This window comes from Cebus imitator, unplaced genomic scaffold (assembly GCF_001604975.1).
Source record: "Cebus imitator isolate Cc_AM_T3 unplaced genomic scaffold, Cebus_imitator-1.0 Scaffold480, whole genome shotgun sequence".
NCBI classification, from domain to species: Eukaryota; Metazoa; Chordata; class Mammalia; order Primates; family Cebidae; genus Cebus; species Cebus imitator.
Genome location: NW_016107795.1, coordinates 529,976 through 547,696, shown reverse-complemented (window position 1 = coordinate 547,696; position 17,721 = coordinate 529,976). Strand labels below are relative to the sequence as shown.

Sequence of the window (17,721 nt, the reverse complement as noted above, 5' to 3'; positions counted from 1 at the left end):
TTTTCCCCTATATTTTCTTTTAGGCTGCTTATTTGTGTCAAATGGATTTAGATCAGCCAGGCCAGAGTAGGGTATCCCATTCTTATTGATATGATTTTAAAGAGCAAGTTTTCTGACAGTCTATGATTTTAAAAAAACAAGTTTTTCTCAGTAAAAGTGCAGCTGTGAAAGAGGTTGTTCTGACTCAACAACGCAGCTGCAGCCTGACCTTGAGAGAAAAGTTGTTTCCTGTTAACTTTGCAACTGTTTTTATCTGTGACTGTGTCTTTTGTGTGTCTGTTTTAATTTGCACAATGAATGGACAATCTAATGTTTTACTTTGTCAGATGGAGCAGATATTTTGCTTCTTCACTACAAACCCACCACACAATGCAGGGTTCCTAACCTGCATCGACTTGATCATAAACTCAGGAAAAGACAGATATTGGTCAGTATTCCCTTCCCAAAACGAAGATGATAAAGTAGTATAGAAATCCTAAGGTCCAGACCTTCTATGTTAAGCCAGGTTCTGCTCCTTCTCCACACACCTTTGTTTTTTCTCCAGCTTCCAAGGAATCTCACAAACGGAGTGGGAAACAGTGAACCTATTACTTCTTTCCTGCTTTAAATCCAATTCCACGTAGTCTCGGAGACTGTTAGGCAGGATCTCCGGCTTGGTGGAAAGTGGGGCGTGCAGCCTAAAGTGATTAGTTTGGAGGCCTTCTCTGTGCCTTCGCTGTGGGAATGCCAGCTGCGTGTCGGCTGGATGCGGGCCGAGCCGCCAGGCCACACGGAGAGCCTTCACAACCTCAGCGGGCGCGGGGGCTTGGGTCCTGGCCCCGCCCCCTGAGGACCCGGCGCCCGCTCAGTCCCACCCCGCCCTGGGATCCTCTCCTGACCCTGCTGCGCGTGCCTCCCGGAACCTGGCTGGCAGGGGCTACTCGCTGCCCCGCCAGGCCGGGTGAGGGCGGAGCCGGGCCTCCAGCCGCGAGGACTGGAGCCGCGGGAGGTGGAGCCCCGGTCCGGAAGCCGGGGATCCGCGGCCATGACTGTGCCGGCCCGTGGCTTCTCGCTGCTCCGCGGCCGCCTGGGCCGAGTGCCGGCGCTGGGCCGGAGCACAGCATCCCCCGTGAGAGCCCCGGGAGGGCCCAGGAGCGCGTTCCGGGGCTTTCGGAGCAGCGGTGTGAGGTACGAGGGCTGCGGGCTCGGGGTGCTGAGCCGCTGGCGGTGGGAGGGCAGCGGGGGCGCGGGCGGCCGAAGGCTCGTGGGCGGCCGCGCGGCGGGCTGGGTGGAGGAGCGCCTTGGCTGTGAGGTGGCCTTGCCGGCCTCGCGGGTGAGTCGCAGTTGCCTCCGCTCGGGGAGCGAAAACGTGTACTGCTCTGGGCTCTGGCACCAGAACGTTCCATCTTTGCAGCAGGTGCAATTGAGTGTTTTAGGAAGACATTTGAGGCACTAAGAAAAGATACCATAAAAACACGTGGTCTGCTTGGTCAAACATTTGTTTTTACTTTGCTTATTGTAGTGTTTCGTAAGTAAAGGAGTAGGCGTTGTCCAGATGGCTTACTAATGTTTGCGTTTCTGAATTCCTTTGTTAATGGTTTTGTCAAGGTCTTTTCCAACTCTAAATTATGTATGGTTTCACAAAACCAGAGATCAATCCCAATTTCTCAGTCTTTTCATGTATGGCTCTCCCTAAACCTCTGTAAAGTGGTGAGACTTACATTCATTATATCTCTTTGGACTTGGTTGCTGGTAAGAACCATGAAAATACAAAAGGATACACACCCTTCTGTCTTCTACTTTACTTGTCTTACTTGCAAAATCCATCTTAACAAGATGAAAATATATTTTCTTGACCCAGAGCCTGTGAGTCCAGAAGAGCCTCTGTTTTTAAACTTTCAAGGCTTCCAGAAATGCGCTTTCATTGCCGTTTTACGTCCAAAGATTTTGTCTCACTCGAGTTTTTGTATCCCCCGGTGCCCAGGACAATCCCTAGAACAAAACAATGATTGGTAACATGGAAACATAGATACTGTTTATTTAATTTAAATCAATTAACTCCCTATTGTGTACATTTAGATCTTAGTCTTGAGTGACTGAATTTAAAAATTACTTTCTATAGGATGTGCTTGGATATAGTTTCTAGTGACTAGGTCTTCCACGAGGATATGTGAGAACATAACAGTGAATCAGAGTTGTTTTGTAAGCGGTAGTGCTGTGCGTAAGAATGTGCCACTTGCTTTGGAACTACCAGCTAGCTCTACTCCCTAGGAAAAGCAGATTCTGTAGAATTCTATTTGTATGAAAGAATTGAGGGAATTATTTGCTGTCACTCTAAATACTTGTTTGTATCATTATTCTCTGAATGTCAGTTGTGTTAGGGCTGCTTTTCAGGTTGAGGATAACCTGTTTCAAATAGTGCAACTTGATTAATTTCCCTTTGTCCGCTTGCTGTAAACAACTCTATCTTTCCATTTTCTCCATGACCTGCATACATTGAGTGAAAGTCATTACAAATAACAGTTACAACCCCAAAATTTGGTTGTAGCCACTTGCTTCGTACACAAACGCACACACGTGCACGTGCACACACACACACATACCCCAACTCATGGAGAATTCAGAACTTTTAAGTTATACTTAACAACCTTTTCATAATTTAAAACAGTTGAGTGCAAAGATTTTGGAAAGCTATTATCCATATGCACAGTAAGAGTTATTAATTTCAGCCCAGCTGGTTTCAGTCCCACTAGATGCAGATTATAATTATAAAAATAAATAATCTATTTTAATAGTTTTTATTTTTTACAGATGGCACTAGGCAAGTTAAGATAAGGCAGGGGTTTTGATGCCCTCTTTACACTGAATACCATCTCTGAAGGTGAAGTTGGCCCCAAGGTTGAGAAACACCTGTGGACTGGTGGGTCTCGGGTGGGGAGGAATTCGGACAGTGTGTTGATGCTTATTGGTGTCTCTTTTCTCTTCTAGGACCAGCAGAGAGAAGAGATTCCATCTTCCAGAGGTTGCCACTGTCTGCCTCCCCACTTGACCCCATCCACAGTCATCTTTTTTATATATATAGTGACATATTAGCTGTCTACTTCTTCATAGTTAATGTGGTTGAAGTCTGACATCATTTCTTTTCCATGAAATTTACACCTTAGTGTTATTCTCACTGAAAATTGCCTTTGAGTTTGAGAAACCCTTATCCCAGTGATACTGTTTTAAATTAACAGATTTATTGCCATTTATGAACTACGTAGAGCCTTAATTGAAAAAGTATCTCTGATTATTTTTTCATATTTTGACTACATATCTATAATAATGGAACATTATAAGTACTTTTTAGTGGAGGATTTTTAAAGTAGAATTTCAATAAATAAGGTTTGCTGGAGTTTGCAGGTTACAACATCTTGAAGTATTATTTAACATTTTTCTCTCAATGATTTTTCCTTTAAAATTTGCGATGAATTTGTTTTCCTGTTTATGCATGAGAACTTAGGTCTTCTTAATTGGGAGAAATTAAAGTAATAAATAAGCCCTTCTAATTCTTGCAGCTGTTTCTTGAAATGAATTACCTATCCAGGCAAAAGATTAAATTTTTTTTAAAAAGTCTTTGTAATTAAAGTTTTCCCATTTTGTTGTGGTATGTAAGGATTTTACAAATCGAAATATCCTTGGTTAAAAGACATCACATGAGTTTGTGCCCAGTGCTTTTCAGTCTGAGGAGCCTGGTAGCATCCCATCCCATTTGGGTGGGAAGGTTATAGACCTTGCACATTAATGCCATGCTCAAAGCAGATTTGCAGATATTCTGCAACAGAGGGACTTTCGCAAACCCTGCTTTGTTTTATTCTACCTGAACTACTTATTTTAATTAACTAAATGGCTATCCCAAACATTCCATTTTTATCCTGTTGCTCAGTGAATCCTCAGATTGTTAATTTGGTAGACTCTCTTTTTTCTCCTCATACTATTATTCTTTTAGCTTTAAAAATAATGTATACTGCCTACAGGTCCTTATGGAAGTTTCACCTTTCATTGTGTCTCCCTGGAAGCAACTTTATAATTTTTGCAGCTGGACCATGTTTTTGGAACTAGTAAAAGATACTTATTTGTGTTAAGTATTCATGTCTTTTACCATAGGTAGTTGAGTTTAATAATAAAAAAGAGATACAATTTTATCAGTGACAATGTTCATTTTTCTTCAGACTCTTCCCTCTAGTACTTACTCTGTATTTCTATTTCTTCTGAAGACTAGGAAAGGCAGTTTCTCAAAATCATATTCTATTTAGTTGGCAAATGTGATAATGTGGTGGTGTTCCTATCTTCCTTCCTATTCTACTGAAAATGAGAAAATAATTGCTATCTGGCTACAATTTTGATTTCTAAGAAGTTCTCGTGTTATTTTAAATTCAGAAACTAAATATTTCAACATTTGATCTGTCATATCTTTAAGTTTTATTTTCTGTGTTCCAGCTGTTCAGAGATAATATGTTTTAGTATCTCTAAAATCAATCAAGATTTTTGACAAAAATAGATCAGTAGATGAAAAAGATAGACTAATATTAATTTTAGATCTTGTTAGTTAAAATTACCCAAATCTTTGTTTTTCAAATGCCTTATTCTTTCATGTTAATATTCTGATGGGAGGATGATAACAGCAGAAAGGAGCAATACCAGATGATCTTTTCATGGGCACATGCTCTTTCAATGAATCCCATCGAGCTCAATGAAATTACAGTTTGGCTTACAGATAATTAAGTTGTGGAAGGAGGTTTAAGAGAGGAGCTTATGTGAAATTTGAACTGTAAATAAGTATACTAAATTGAAGAAATGATTAGTAATAAATGAGATTTGCTTTTAAGAAATTCAGTTGGGACCTGAGAAAACATTTTGTGTGCAAGGTAGAAAACTTTATGGTCACAATAGAACACAATCTGAACCTAAATTAACAGTAGTGTTGAAGAATTCAGGGAGGGATATTATCCAGGAAGGCTTAGCCAGCTGCTCCACTTAACATTACATCATAAGTAGTTTCTGTGTTGCTATTGTTTTTATTAGATTTCAATGACTGCATCATACTACATTAAATCAATTGGCCCTAACTTACCTAACCATCTTGCTGCTTTTTAATGTCTAGTTCTTAGAAAACATGTAATAATTTACTCTCAGATCGAGGTCGTGTTCTTGTCAACCTCATACCAACCAGGTTTGCTCACTTAGTCATATGAACCGTATATAAGGTTTCTATAATTAGGCTCATTAGAGTGTCCCTAGATCTAAAGACTGTCTAAAGATTCATAATTCTAAAATGAGTGTATGTGTATACAACACGTTGTCTCCCTAGCTTTTTTCCCCCCCCATTTGTGATTAACTGCAATGAATACCATCATGCTTTTAAGGAATTCAGTTGTATTGTTGAAAAATACATTTTTATTAATATCTAAGGAGCTCTTAGTGTTAAGCACTTTGCTGAGATTTTTCACTTACGTTATATCCTTTGATCCTTACAACAACTAAATGAAGTAAACACTATTACTATTCCCAGTTAATAGATTGAGAAATTGAGGCTTAGAGAAATTAAACTTGTCCAAGTTGGCATAGTAAATAAATGGTGAAGACAAGGCGTGAACCCACATGATCTCTCCAGTGTTCTTCTCTACAAACAGCTTATAATTATTTACTTATCTCACTTTTGCTTTTTCTTCTTTTTGAAAACATTTATTAACATTAAATCTCATAGAACTTTTGTGAATCTAGAAAGCTAATTTTACATGTAAATTTTAGAAATTATTTTGTTAGATTCTCTCAGAGATGTTCTTAACTCGGACCTTATGTATAGAATTCAGGGGATCCGTAAACATGGATGGGAGGTTACTAACATCTAATAAATTTAGCATTTTTTTTCAGTTGTCAATGTTGGCAACAAACATAGTATCAGCAGTACATGTGACTTGCTAATATAAATCACAAATATTTCAGTATCACAAAGTTGAGGCAGATACCACAAAACATCAACTGTACATCACTATTTTGATATTGTAGTTAGACCTACCACTAGATCCTGTTATTTCATACTTTTTTTTAAAAAAAAAGCATTTGATAGTATTTCAGTAAAACTGGTTTTCCTTGTAATCTGTAATTTATATTGAATGTTTAAAAGGATTGTTCTGAGGAGTCCACGGGTTTCAACAGACAGGCCAAGAGCTTTTGCAGCACAAAGCTTAGTATCTAAGCTTCTTTCCGACAAAGTTAGTTTGAAAATGCATGGATATGTTTAATACTACAGAGTCAGAAAGAGTTAACTAGTTAAAAAACTGAATATCAAGAAGAGTCATACATAAGGAAAATGAGTTATTTTACTTTTTATTGATTTGCAAATGTAATTTCTAGTAAAATTACTTCAAGATGTGAATAGGGTACTTGGGGTGTGAAACAAATTGTTTTAAGGAGGCCATAAACTTAGCACTTATATGTATTCGTTTATTTTAGCAGTGCACCTCAAAAGACTCGCTATACTGGTGATTTGTTTTATTCTTTATGGAATTTTGTCCTGGTTTCTTTGGGTTTCATTTCTGTTGTACAAACTCAAGATATCCAAGGTATGCCCCAAGATATAAAGCAATTAAACTGTATGTTAGGGCCTGGGGAGAGCTTGGAATTGTTAATCATCATATTAGGATTTTTCATCTTTATGGATCCCAAAATAGTTCATTAAGCTCTAGTTGAAGCTGTGAATAAAGATGAGATTGAAACTAAGATGTAGATTTGTGAAGTATACAAATTAAATAAACTACTGATCTTGACTAGGTTTTATTTGTTGTTGCATTACTATTTTGTGGAGGAGTACTTTGATACATGGTAATAATCCCCGCCTTGTTACTTTGCTCTACTTTATTAAGTACATCATTTGGTTCTAGTAAGCGTAGATTAAGGTGGTTAGTTTATTTTCTGGAAGTACAGGTAAACAAATCCATGGAAAGAGCACTAAGTACTAAAGATTTTCTGCTCTTATAATGCTCCTGGTTATCTGAATATGTCATCATCTGTTATTTAGAAACTAGGAGAGAGAGCCACTTTTACAAACCAGCCAATGAACTTTTAGCCAGATTCTCTTATGTAATGTGAGGTTAACAAAAGAGTATTCCTATTATCTAGATGAAGAAATTGCATGCCTTTGAGAGCAGCTAAGTGACTTGCCTAACTTTATAATTGCTACTAATGGTGACCCAGAGCTCTGATGCTCAGGACTTCTGATTTCAGGTGAGTAATTTATACTTCATAGTGCTGCCCTGCTACTCACTAGCCACCACCTCCCTTTAATTTGTGCTTCCTGATGAAGCCACATTTAGTTACTAGCCCAGAAATAGGCTATTGGAAGGGAGCGCTCCTTTTCCTGCCTTCTTTGGGGGAAGGTTGTTTCTGCCTTTGTAGAAAACATCACCTGAGCAAGTAATAACAGGGCACATCATGTAAACAGTATCTAAGGGGTCAAATGGATTTCATTTTTGATAAACATTAATGGCAAGTTCAATTTATAATTTTTTTGACCAAACTAGTATCTGCTTTAGAGTAAAAAGGGGCATGAATGTAATGAAAATGATATATTTGGAATATTTATTGGCTTACAAATATATTAGTGAACCTATAAAATTTTCATTCAAACCATTTTCAAAATTAACATTTTAAAGATAATTTATATCCTGATATGTTAAAACAAAATAAAAATTTATATTACATGAATATTCAGCATGAATAATTATTCTTGGTGCATATTCACATACTTGAATCAGCTTCTTAGCTTTATCTCTTAACACCTTGATACTGATAGTTTTCTGAAAAAAGTTAATAAGATCTTATGTTTAATTTTTTTTTTTTTTTTTTGAGATGGAGTCTTACTCTGTCGCCCAGGCTGGAGTGCAAGTGCTGCCATCTTGGCTCACTGCAACCTCCGCCTCCCAGGTTCAAGCCATTCTCCTGCCTCAGCCTCCTAAGTAGCTGGGACTACAGATATGTGCCACCATACCTGGCTAATTTTTGCATTTTTAGTAGAGACAGGGTTTCACTATTTTGGTCAGGCTGGTCTTGAACTCCTGACCTTGTGATCCATCCACCTCAGCCTCCCAAACTACTGGGATTACAGGCGTGAGCTACTGCGCCCAGCCCTTATGCTTAATTTTAAAATTAAATTTTCTGCAACTTTCTTAACAGTTCCAAATTGAAACTTTGCTTTAGACAATCATTATTTTAGTTTTAAAGTTACTGTCTCTATAGATACTGAAGTACCATGTAAACTCTGCTAAATGGAATACTCTTAATTCTACTTTTTTTTCCACATTGAAATGGGAAGGTGTTTTAGCCTAAATATTTTCACAGGTGCTATCTTTGTGTATCTTTTCAAAGTACTTTTCTGTGATGAATACTTAGATAAAAGTCATCAAATAAGTTGTTTTTGTGTATGATTTTAAAAATAGTTTGCCAAATTTAGATATAGGAACATTAAAGTTTTTCTCAATTATATTCCATTATGTTACAAAAGAGTAATTTATTCAATGAAATTTTATTCAACAAAAAATATGAGCTCCATCGAGTCTTCTCAGAAATTGGACTACTTAAAATTATGAGTATAGATGTATTTATTTACTATTTCTGCTGTACACAAAGTTCCACAAACTAGGTGGCTTGAAACAGCAGAAATCTGTTCTCACACTTCTGGAGGCTAGAAGTCTGAAACAAAGTAACTATAGGCACATGGTCTGTCAACTAGCTTCTGGTTATTGCCAGCAGTACTTGATGTTCCTAAGGAGTTTGCAGCTGCATAACTCCAGTCTTTGTCTCTCTTGTCACATGGTTGTCTTCCCTCTGAGATTTCACTTCCCGTCTGTGTGTATGTGTGTCTCTGTTTCTCTTCTCTTATAAGGGTAGAAATCAAAATTACCTGTGCATTGTTTGAGCTATCATTTTTTTAATTAGTTCCCTTCTTCCCTTCCTTTTGAAGAGATAACGTTTCTATTTGTAAGCTTTGGTTTCACTGATTACAGTTCACTAAAAACTTTAAATCTGAATGTGCCTCTACCCCCATTTGATCTACTTGTTGAATATGTTGATTAATTATTTCCAACAACTTTTGAAAAACAGGCAACAGTATTGCCCTTCCCAGTGCCAAGCCAGCCCCCACAGACACAGTCTGTAGGCCAATCCTTATAGACCTAGGCTCTAGGCCTGTACTAATGCCAGAGCAGCACCCAGAGATTCCAGTTTAGCTTCCGCAGACTTAGGCATCAGGTACAAACTCATGGACCCACACTCTAAGCCTACCCCAGTACCAGGTCAGCCTCCATGAATTCAGGTCCAAGCCTATCCCCAGGGACCCAAGCTCCTGACCCGACCTTATGGTTCCAGGTACAAGGTCTGCCCCTGCAGATTTAGACACCAGTCCCATTCCAGGGGACCCTATGCCAGCCCAGTCCCCACAGACTTGGGACCAGGCCCATTCCAGTGCCAGGCTGGTCCCCAAGGACTCAGACTCAAGACCTGCCCTCCTGCCAGGATGGCCCCCACGAACCTGGGCTTCAGGTCTCTACTTGCAGACCCGGGATCCAGGCCTGCTCCTACATACCCAGTTGACAGCCCACCCCTATTTACCCAAGTACCAGATCAGCCCTTGTGAGTTGAGGTATTAGGCCCACCATCTGCCAACCAATCCAAAGACTTTAGCAACAAGCTCATCCATGGACCATGCCAGATGGCTCATCAAGAATCTCTAGACAGGCTGACTGGTGAAGGGCTTTCCTGACTGAAGCCAGTTTATAAAGACTGGAATAGGTGCCTACTTCTTCAAGTGATAGACACCAATGAAAGGCCATAAGAACTATGAATCATTAGGGAAACATGACACCGCAAAAGGAACAAAATAAAGTAACAATAATTGACCATAAAGAAATGGAGAGCTACAGGCTGTCTAACCAGAGAACACAAATAGACAACTAAACAATATCAATGATTTAAAATACTACAAAAGGATAAAAACAGGGTACTGTGGGAACTCATAGCAGAGTCCCGGGGTACAGGGGTCAGGAAACATTTCCCAGAGTGTTTCATAAGCTGAGACTTCAGGAATGTGTGCGACAGACGTGGCAAGGTAGTTGGAGAGGTGAGAAAGAGGAGTGTTTCAGGCAGAGGGAATATTGTATGTGAAGGCCCAGAGAGAACATGGTACAGTTCATGAATTAAAACATCACTGGCGTGTACTGTGGGACTCACTGATCACAGTGTTCTTCAGCAGTGAGGTTAAAGTAGCTCATGCAGAAGTTTGTAAGCCATAGGGAATTTGGATTTTAGTTAAAATTATTCCCCCAATTTCTCAGTTCAAAAATTTTGGAGTCGTGTTTGCCTAATGTCTTTTTTTCTTTTTTTTCCATATCCTACACCCAATCTCAGTAAATCCCAATGGTTTCACTCTCAAAATAGATTCAGAATCAGACTACTTAGCACCTCCCCTGCTACCCGGTTGACTAACTCCCCATTGTCTGTTGCCTGTTATACGACACTAGCTTTTTAGCTGGAGTCTCCACTTCTACTCTTGATCTCACAGAGTTTATCCTCCATATTTTCACCAGTTACTTTAAAAATGAAAGTCATGTCAGAATCTCTAAAGGGCTTTCTATCTCACTCACAATAAAAGCCAACATCCTTTCCAAGGCCTGCAGGGCCTTATATAATCTGATGTCCCACTACTTCTCTGACTTCATGTCTTATCCTGGTTCCCTTGGTCTTTTCACTGTAGCCATTGGCCTCTTGCTATTCCTCAAAGATTTCAGGTATGCTCTTTGCTCAAGGCCCCCATACTTGCTGTTTTCTTCCCTTGGCCTATAATGCTTTTCTCTCAGAAATCTACATGATTTATTTGATTTCCTTCATTTTTGCTCACATGTCAACTGATTTATCAGAGAAGTGATACCTTAACCCACCTATATAAAATAATTCTGGCTTTCAGAGAAGTCCTTTCTCTGCCTCAAGTCACACATGATATACTAAATACTTGCTGTTTTTCAATTTACTTATATCTTCTACTAGAATATAGTTTCCATAAAAGTAGGCAATTGTTTTGTGCCCTGTTATTTATATTCCCATTGCCTAAAATAGTTCTATGCACATGGGAGACTTTCAGTATGTATTTATTCAGTTAATAAACAATGAGCATGTGGTGGGGAGTGACATAATTAAACAACAATTACTCTGGCTGCAGTATGGAAAATGCATTAGAGGAGATCAAGACAACAAGAGAAGAATTTTAGGAGCTGTGTTATTCAGTGGCTGAACATTTGAGTTGTTGCTGCTATTTAACCTTTTTAGCTTTTCAACAATTTTCATGTTCAAAAATCTCATTTGTTTATGCACTAAAGTAATGAGAATGTGTGAGTTGACTAGTTCTTCCAGCACATGAACCAATACAGGCACTCTCCCATTGAACCTGCATTAATTTCAGGTTGCTTCATTTTGCCTTTTGTAGTGACTCCTACGGAGCCTAGGCTTGCTGAATCTCTGCAGTGACTGAGGGAGTCAATTGGAGGGGCCAGTTGCTACTGAAAATGCTCACAGACCTAATTCCGAATTTACCCGTAAACACCAGCTAGCCAGAGTGTATCACTGCTATAATTAGTTAGCAAGCCAACTTAGCACCTCAGTGCTATAATTTGAGGTAAACCCTGAAGAGTCTTAGACCTGGGTATACAAGGTACAGTTAAGTTTAATCTATATACAGTTTGTCTCCTTGAAGTCTGGGAATCAGTTTATGCTATTGGTCTTCTCTGACACTCTCCAGGTCACACAGGTTTGTACTATCTAGGTCATAATTAGCCTGAATTATATTCAGTGATTGCCAGCTTCACAGTGGCATGTGAACAAACTATTATGTTTAATAGCGAGTGAATCAATCAATAATATGTCAGCAGTAGCATCGCTACTCACGCTATAAAATGCAGGACAAAGTTCAGATGTTGTTATATTTTAAAATAAAATGTATATTGCTTACTATGTTAGGTGACTTCTAGTTTTTTTTTTTTTTTATTAAATAGATAAATCTGCTTCTATAATAATGTTCTACCCTAAGAAAATATTGCTGACACAAATTGATTTATGGAAAGTTTTTTTTATTTTTGCTACTACTTATAAATGAGTCATGGTGGAATATGTTTGTATCTGCAGTTAATAGTATTTGCTAATATACAAGGTCCTTATTATATTAGTGCCAAAAGGCTACTTAAGTGAATTCATAAAACATCCTCACCAGAAATTCATAGGAAACAGTGAGTTTGTTACTTTCCTTTGAAAAATAAAAACCTTACAAGTTATATTTTATTTTAACTTGATTTGTTTATAATTATATACAAATTATTAGAAGGTACAAAGCACAAACTACAAAAAATCTCTCAGGGAATAATAGATAACCTGAATATCTCTCTAGAGAGAATTTAAGTTTGTAGGTTTAAAGCTTCTCCAAAGGAAAACACCAGAATCAGGTAGCTTCATGGGTGAATCCTACCAAACATTTAAGAAAGAAAAAAATGCCATTTCTTTACACACTGTTCTGGAAATTTGAAGAGGATAGCATTCTTCCTAACTCATTCTATGAAGCCAGCATCATCCTGGTATCAAAGCTACATGATGACATTGTAAGAAAAGAAAACTACAAACACCTATGCATATAGATGCAACAATTTTAACAAAATTTCAGATGAAATCCACAATTTCTGGAAAGGATAGGTACATAATGACCAAGTGGGATGTATCCCAGGAATGCAAGATTGGTTTGACATTTGAAAATTAATCAATTACCATATTAACAGACTAACATCTGAGGAAACCTTATGATCATTACAATAGACATAAACAACATTTGGCAATATCCTCATACAAATTCTAACCAAACTAAAAATAGACATCAATCATACAGCTGAATGCATAACTTGGACCCATAAAACATCTAGAATAAAACACTGGAGAAAACATTTGTGACCTTGAGTTAGGCAAAGATTTCTTTTATACAACACTGAAAACATTGTCTTTAAAAGGAAAAATTGATAAATTGGAGTACATTAAAATTAACTGTTCTAAAAATGCAAGAGAATGAAAAGGCAAAGCACAGACTGGGAGACAATATTTCAAATCCCATATTTGATAAAGGACTTGAATATAGGATATACAAAGAACTTAAAAAATTCAAAATAGGAAACAATATACTAAATAATGGGCAACAGCTTTAATTATTTAATTCACCAAAGAAGATTGCAGATGGTAAATAAACATAGGAAAAGATGTTCAACATCAGTATTCATTAAGAGAATGGAAATTTAAAGCACGATGACATACCACCATGTGTCCACTAAAATGTCAAAAGTTTTAAAACCTGACCATCCCAAGTGATGACAAGTATATAGAGCAACCAGAACTGATACACTGTTTGAAGGAATGCAAAGCAGTACAGTGTCTTTGTAAAATGGCCTAACAGTTTTTAGCATATTTAAACATACACTTACAATATGACCTAACCATTCCACTTTGAGCTATTTGCTCAAAATAAATTAAAGCAGCCAGGAGTGGTGGCTCACACTTGTAATCCCAGTGTTTTGGGAGTCTGAGAGGGGCAGATCACTTGTGGCCAGGAGTTTGAGACCAGCCTGGCTAACATGGCAAAACCCTGTTTCTACTAAATATATAAGAATTAACCAGGCATGGTGGCATATCCCTGTAATTCCAGCTACTTGGGAGGCTGAAGCATGAGAATCACTTGAACTCAGGAAGCGGAGATTGCAGTGAGCAGAGATCCTGTCACTGAACTCCAACCTGGGTGATAGGGTGAGACTGTGTCCCCCACCATCCCCAAATACATTAAAGCATATGTGTATAAAACATATGTTTGTAACAGCTGTATTTTTTATGATCAAAAACTGGAAAGAACCCAAGTATCCATTAATAATTATAATTGAATGAATAAACAAATATTGCTATATCCATACAGTGTAATAGTACTCAGCGATCAGAAAGAAATGAACCGTTCAAACATGCGACAACATGAAATTAATTTAAAAATAATTATGCTGAGTGGAAGTAGCTGGCTAAAAAAGAGCATGTACTATTTGATTAAATTTTTATAAAATTCTTGATGATACAGACTAATATAAAGCAAACAAAAGAGATAATTGGTTGCCTGGAATGGTCAGTGGAGGAGTGGAATCTGGCAGACACAGGTGGAATGGTGAAATTTTAAAGGTGCACCTGGAAAGTTTTGTGAATGATAGACATGTTCATTGTGTTGAGTATAGTGATGATTTCTTAGGTATATACAAATATTAAAACATCAAATTGTATACTTTAAATATGTCATTTTTATATAACAATTATACTGAATAAATCTTATTACAGAAATAAGACAGAACAAGATCGATATATTGAATCCATCATCACATTTAATGTCTTGAAAGCTACTAAAATTTTAATGAATCGTAGACAAAATTAGAATTAAAAGTAGAGTTCACTTAGAATGTCTAGTTCTGAGTGTATTGTGTGACCACTTTGCTCATTTACTCATAAATTATGATTGTTATTAGAATACACTTTTATGTTCAATTAAAGTGTTTTTCAAATGTGGTCATACACAAGAATCACCTGTAGAAAACTATTAGATATGCAGATTTCCAGGTTTCAGCCACCCCCCTCCCCAACCCCCAGGAATTCTGAATTTAGATGTGGTTGTGGGGTCTCGGAGTCTGCAAGTTCAGGCAGTTTTTGATGTGTATATCCATAGGCCACATTTGGAATTGCTTCTTAGCAGAACATTGTTTACATCAAAATTGCATGAACTGAGATAAATGCTATGGACAACTGGTGCCATGCATGAATGGTGTGTTTTTGATCTGATTCTACCTATATGTCCACATACCTACTAGATAGAGCAGTTGACTTCTTTGGAAAATTTGCATTTTGTGTGTTGTCTGATATTTATGGCACCTACCCTTGTTAGAAAATTTAAAGTGTACAGGTACTACAAAGAATTAAGGTTTATAAGGACTTCCTTTCCTCCTCTTTTTCCTCTGCTTCTTACTCTTTCTCGTTTTCCTCTTCCTCATAATATTTATTAACCTACATTTGATGCTTTTTCTAGTAATCATATTTTCACCAGGTCTTTCAATAGGACAGGGCCAGAAGGAAGAAGGGACCACTTTCTACTTTATCAGAAAGCTTTAAAAAAATAAACACATAGTAAGAGCAACATAATTCACCACTTTTAAGTTTGAGGTCATAGAGAGTAGAAAGGCCTTCTAGAAAGTATTTCTTTGTGCCTTTCCGGAGATAGTTTATGTCATCTATCAAAATATAGCACTTCTTACCTTCCGAAATACCTATTAACTGCCAGGAAGTAAGTAAACTTCCAGGAAGCAAATGCAAACTTTTTCCATTAGCAATGACACCATGGCATTGGGGAGCAACTAAACTGTTTACCCACCATAATCAGTGACAAGCATGGCAAGATTCACAGCTGTTGTCAGGGAGTTGGCCTCAGGCCATGGAATATTATTTTTCTTTGAGTAAGTTAAAGAGCTGTGTACTATTGTTACCGAAGGGGACACTGTTACCGGAGGGACAATGGCCCTATTCCCTCCCTGATTAGGTATGCCTGAGGTCCTTGGGTCTCACACTCGCTCAAGAATGGGGGAGTGGACCCTGTCGGCGAAGGTGAGCTCCTTGGAGTAAATACCAGACACAAAAAGTTTTATAGCAAAGTGATTTATTTTAGGGAGAGAGACAGATAGAGAGAGAAAAAGGAGTGAGAGGGAGAGAGAGAGAAAAGTCAAGAACAGTTCTCACACCGAGTGAGAGGCAATCCAGAAAGATGGAGTCCCTGCAGGCTAAGCGCAGGGGAATTTAACCTGGGAGTTACTCCCGCCCCATTCAAATTTTTTGTCCTATGAGAGGAGTTCCTTCAAACTTCCGCTAGAATGATTGATCTCTGTTTCCAGGCAGTCTATCTTCCCCAAAGTCAAACAAAGACCTCTAAGCTCCCGGATGGAGAAGTGCGGCGGTATGGCGCTGCAAGTTCTTGCCCTTGAAATTGCGCCCCCTTGTGGACCTGGGGAGAGAATACATTCCCTCAGTATGAAGCTCATGACTTCAGGGTCTTGTACAGGATATGCTAACCAAAAACGAACTGATTTTGCCTTAGGGGTCACAAGACTCTGCGGCCCTGTGATAAACAATGGAGCCCAGTCTTCAAGATTGTTGCCAGTTTTAACTGGGCTGTGCTGATCTGCCTCTTTAGAAAAAATGGCAGAACTTTAAATTTAGGCAATAATATAGTCTAGATCTTGAGTATGTAGTTTGATAATTTGTATGAATATATATATATATGTATATGTATATACATTTGTATGCATGTATGTGTATAATATATATGTTATATGTATAATACCTAAGTAAAAATTGTGAAGAAACATACACTGGAGATAGTGTCTTAGTCTATTTGAGCTGCTGTAACAGAGCATCAGAGACTGGTTGGCTTATAAAAAACCAGAAATTTACTTCTCATTGTTCTGTGGGCTGGGAAGTCCAATATCAATACACCAGAAGGTTTAGAGTCTGGTATGGGCCGGCTTTTTGGTTAATAGATAGCTGTCTTCGTGCTATGTCCTCACATGGCAGAAGGCATGAGGATGATCTCAGGAGTTTCTTAAAAGGACAGTAACACCACTTATGAGGGCTCTATCCTCATTATATAATCATCTCCCAAAGGATTCACCTCCTAATATCATATCATTTGGGGTTAGGATTTCAACATATGAATTTTGAAGAGACATACACATTTATTCTATAGCAGATAGGTTATATTGTAGAACTAAATAACAGAGGTTAAATCATTCACAAAATTATAAAATATTTATAAACCTGAAGAGCAGGTGTCACATTAATTGAAAAAAAAATCAAATTTGGGGTGCTTGGAGAATCATGGTTGTTTTGTTCATTTTTGTACCTTAAATTTGTGCAGTTGAATATTTTTTATTTTCTTTTTAGTATTATATTTATTGTTTTGCTTTCCACAGACATGAAGCCATTATTATATCAGGAACCGAAATGGCTAAGCATATCCAGAAAGAAATAAAGCAAGGTGTGGAATCATGGATTTCCCTTGGAAACAGAAGACCTCACCTCAGTATAATTTTAGTGGGAGATAATCCAGCAAGCAAAACATACGTCAGGAATAAGATAAGAGCTGCCTCTGCTGTAGGTGGGTATGTGTTGTAGTTGTAATTGCTACTAAATATGTTTTCTGTTTTTAGTTCGAATTGTGATAATTATGAATGATAATTATCAAATAAGTACCATTTGAATTACATGTATTATTATTAAAGATTATTCAGTTACTAAACCTTATGTTAATTTCATTTGATGTTTCTTCAAAACTTGTATAGGGTTAATTCAGTGTGTTTTATATTCTATGGGAAAAAATGCAAAGAATACATCTAAAAGGCTTGTTTTCATTGTATTTGATTTAATCAAATAATAAACCTGGCTTGTTCACTCTGTTAAACTTGGCCTAATTAGTTGTGTGATAGTGATGTTTTTATTCTCTTCTAATCTACTAATAGTAGCTTATCTCAAACAAGTACAAGTGGTCACCTGGCATTCCAGGCCAAAGAATGCATGTGAATCAAGAGAATACACTTGTATTATTGGAGAAATCCT

At 37.7% G+C, this 17,721-nt stretch overlaps 1 protein-coding gene across 6 annotated transcripts in view; it reads left to right on the top strand.

The window, feature by feature from the left end:
* The window catches only part of MTHFD2L (methylenetetrahydrofolate dehydrogenase (NADP+ dependent) 2 like), a 178,317-nt gene that overhangs the window by 26,368 nt on the left and 134,228 nt on the right, over positions 1-17,721 (top strand). For 3 of the 6 annotated variants that reach the window (XM_017512922.2, XM_017512920.2, XM_037732929.1), the window contains exons 1-2: positions 616-1,167; positions 17,079-17,263. In XM_017512922.2, coding sequence (XP_017368411.1) covers positions 1,025-1,167; positions 17,079-17,263 — 328 coding nt within the window. In that variant the 5' untranslated portion in view covers positions 616-1,024. Of the gene's footprint in view, positions 1-614; positions 1,168-2,967; positions 5,092-17,078; positions 17,264-17,721 lie in introns of those variants that run through there. The other 3 variants (XM_037732928.1, XM_037732930.1, XM_017512923.2) reach the window with 3 other exon arrangements.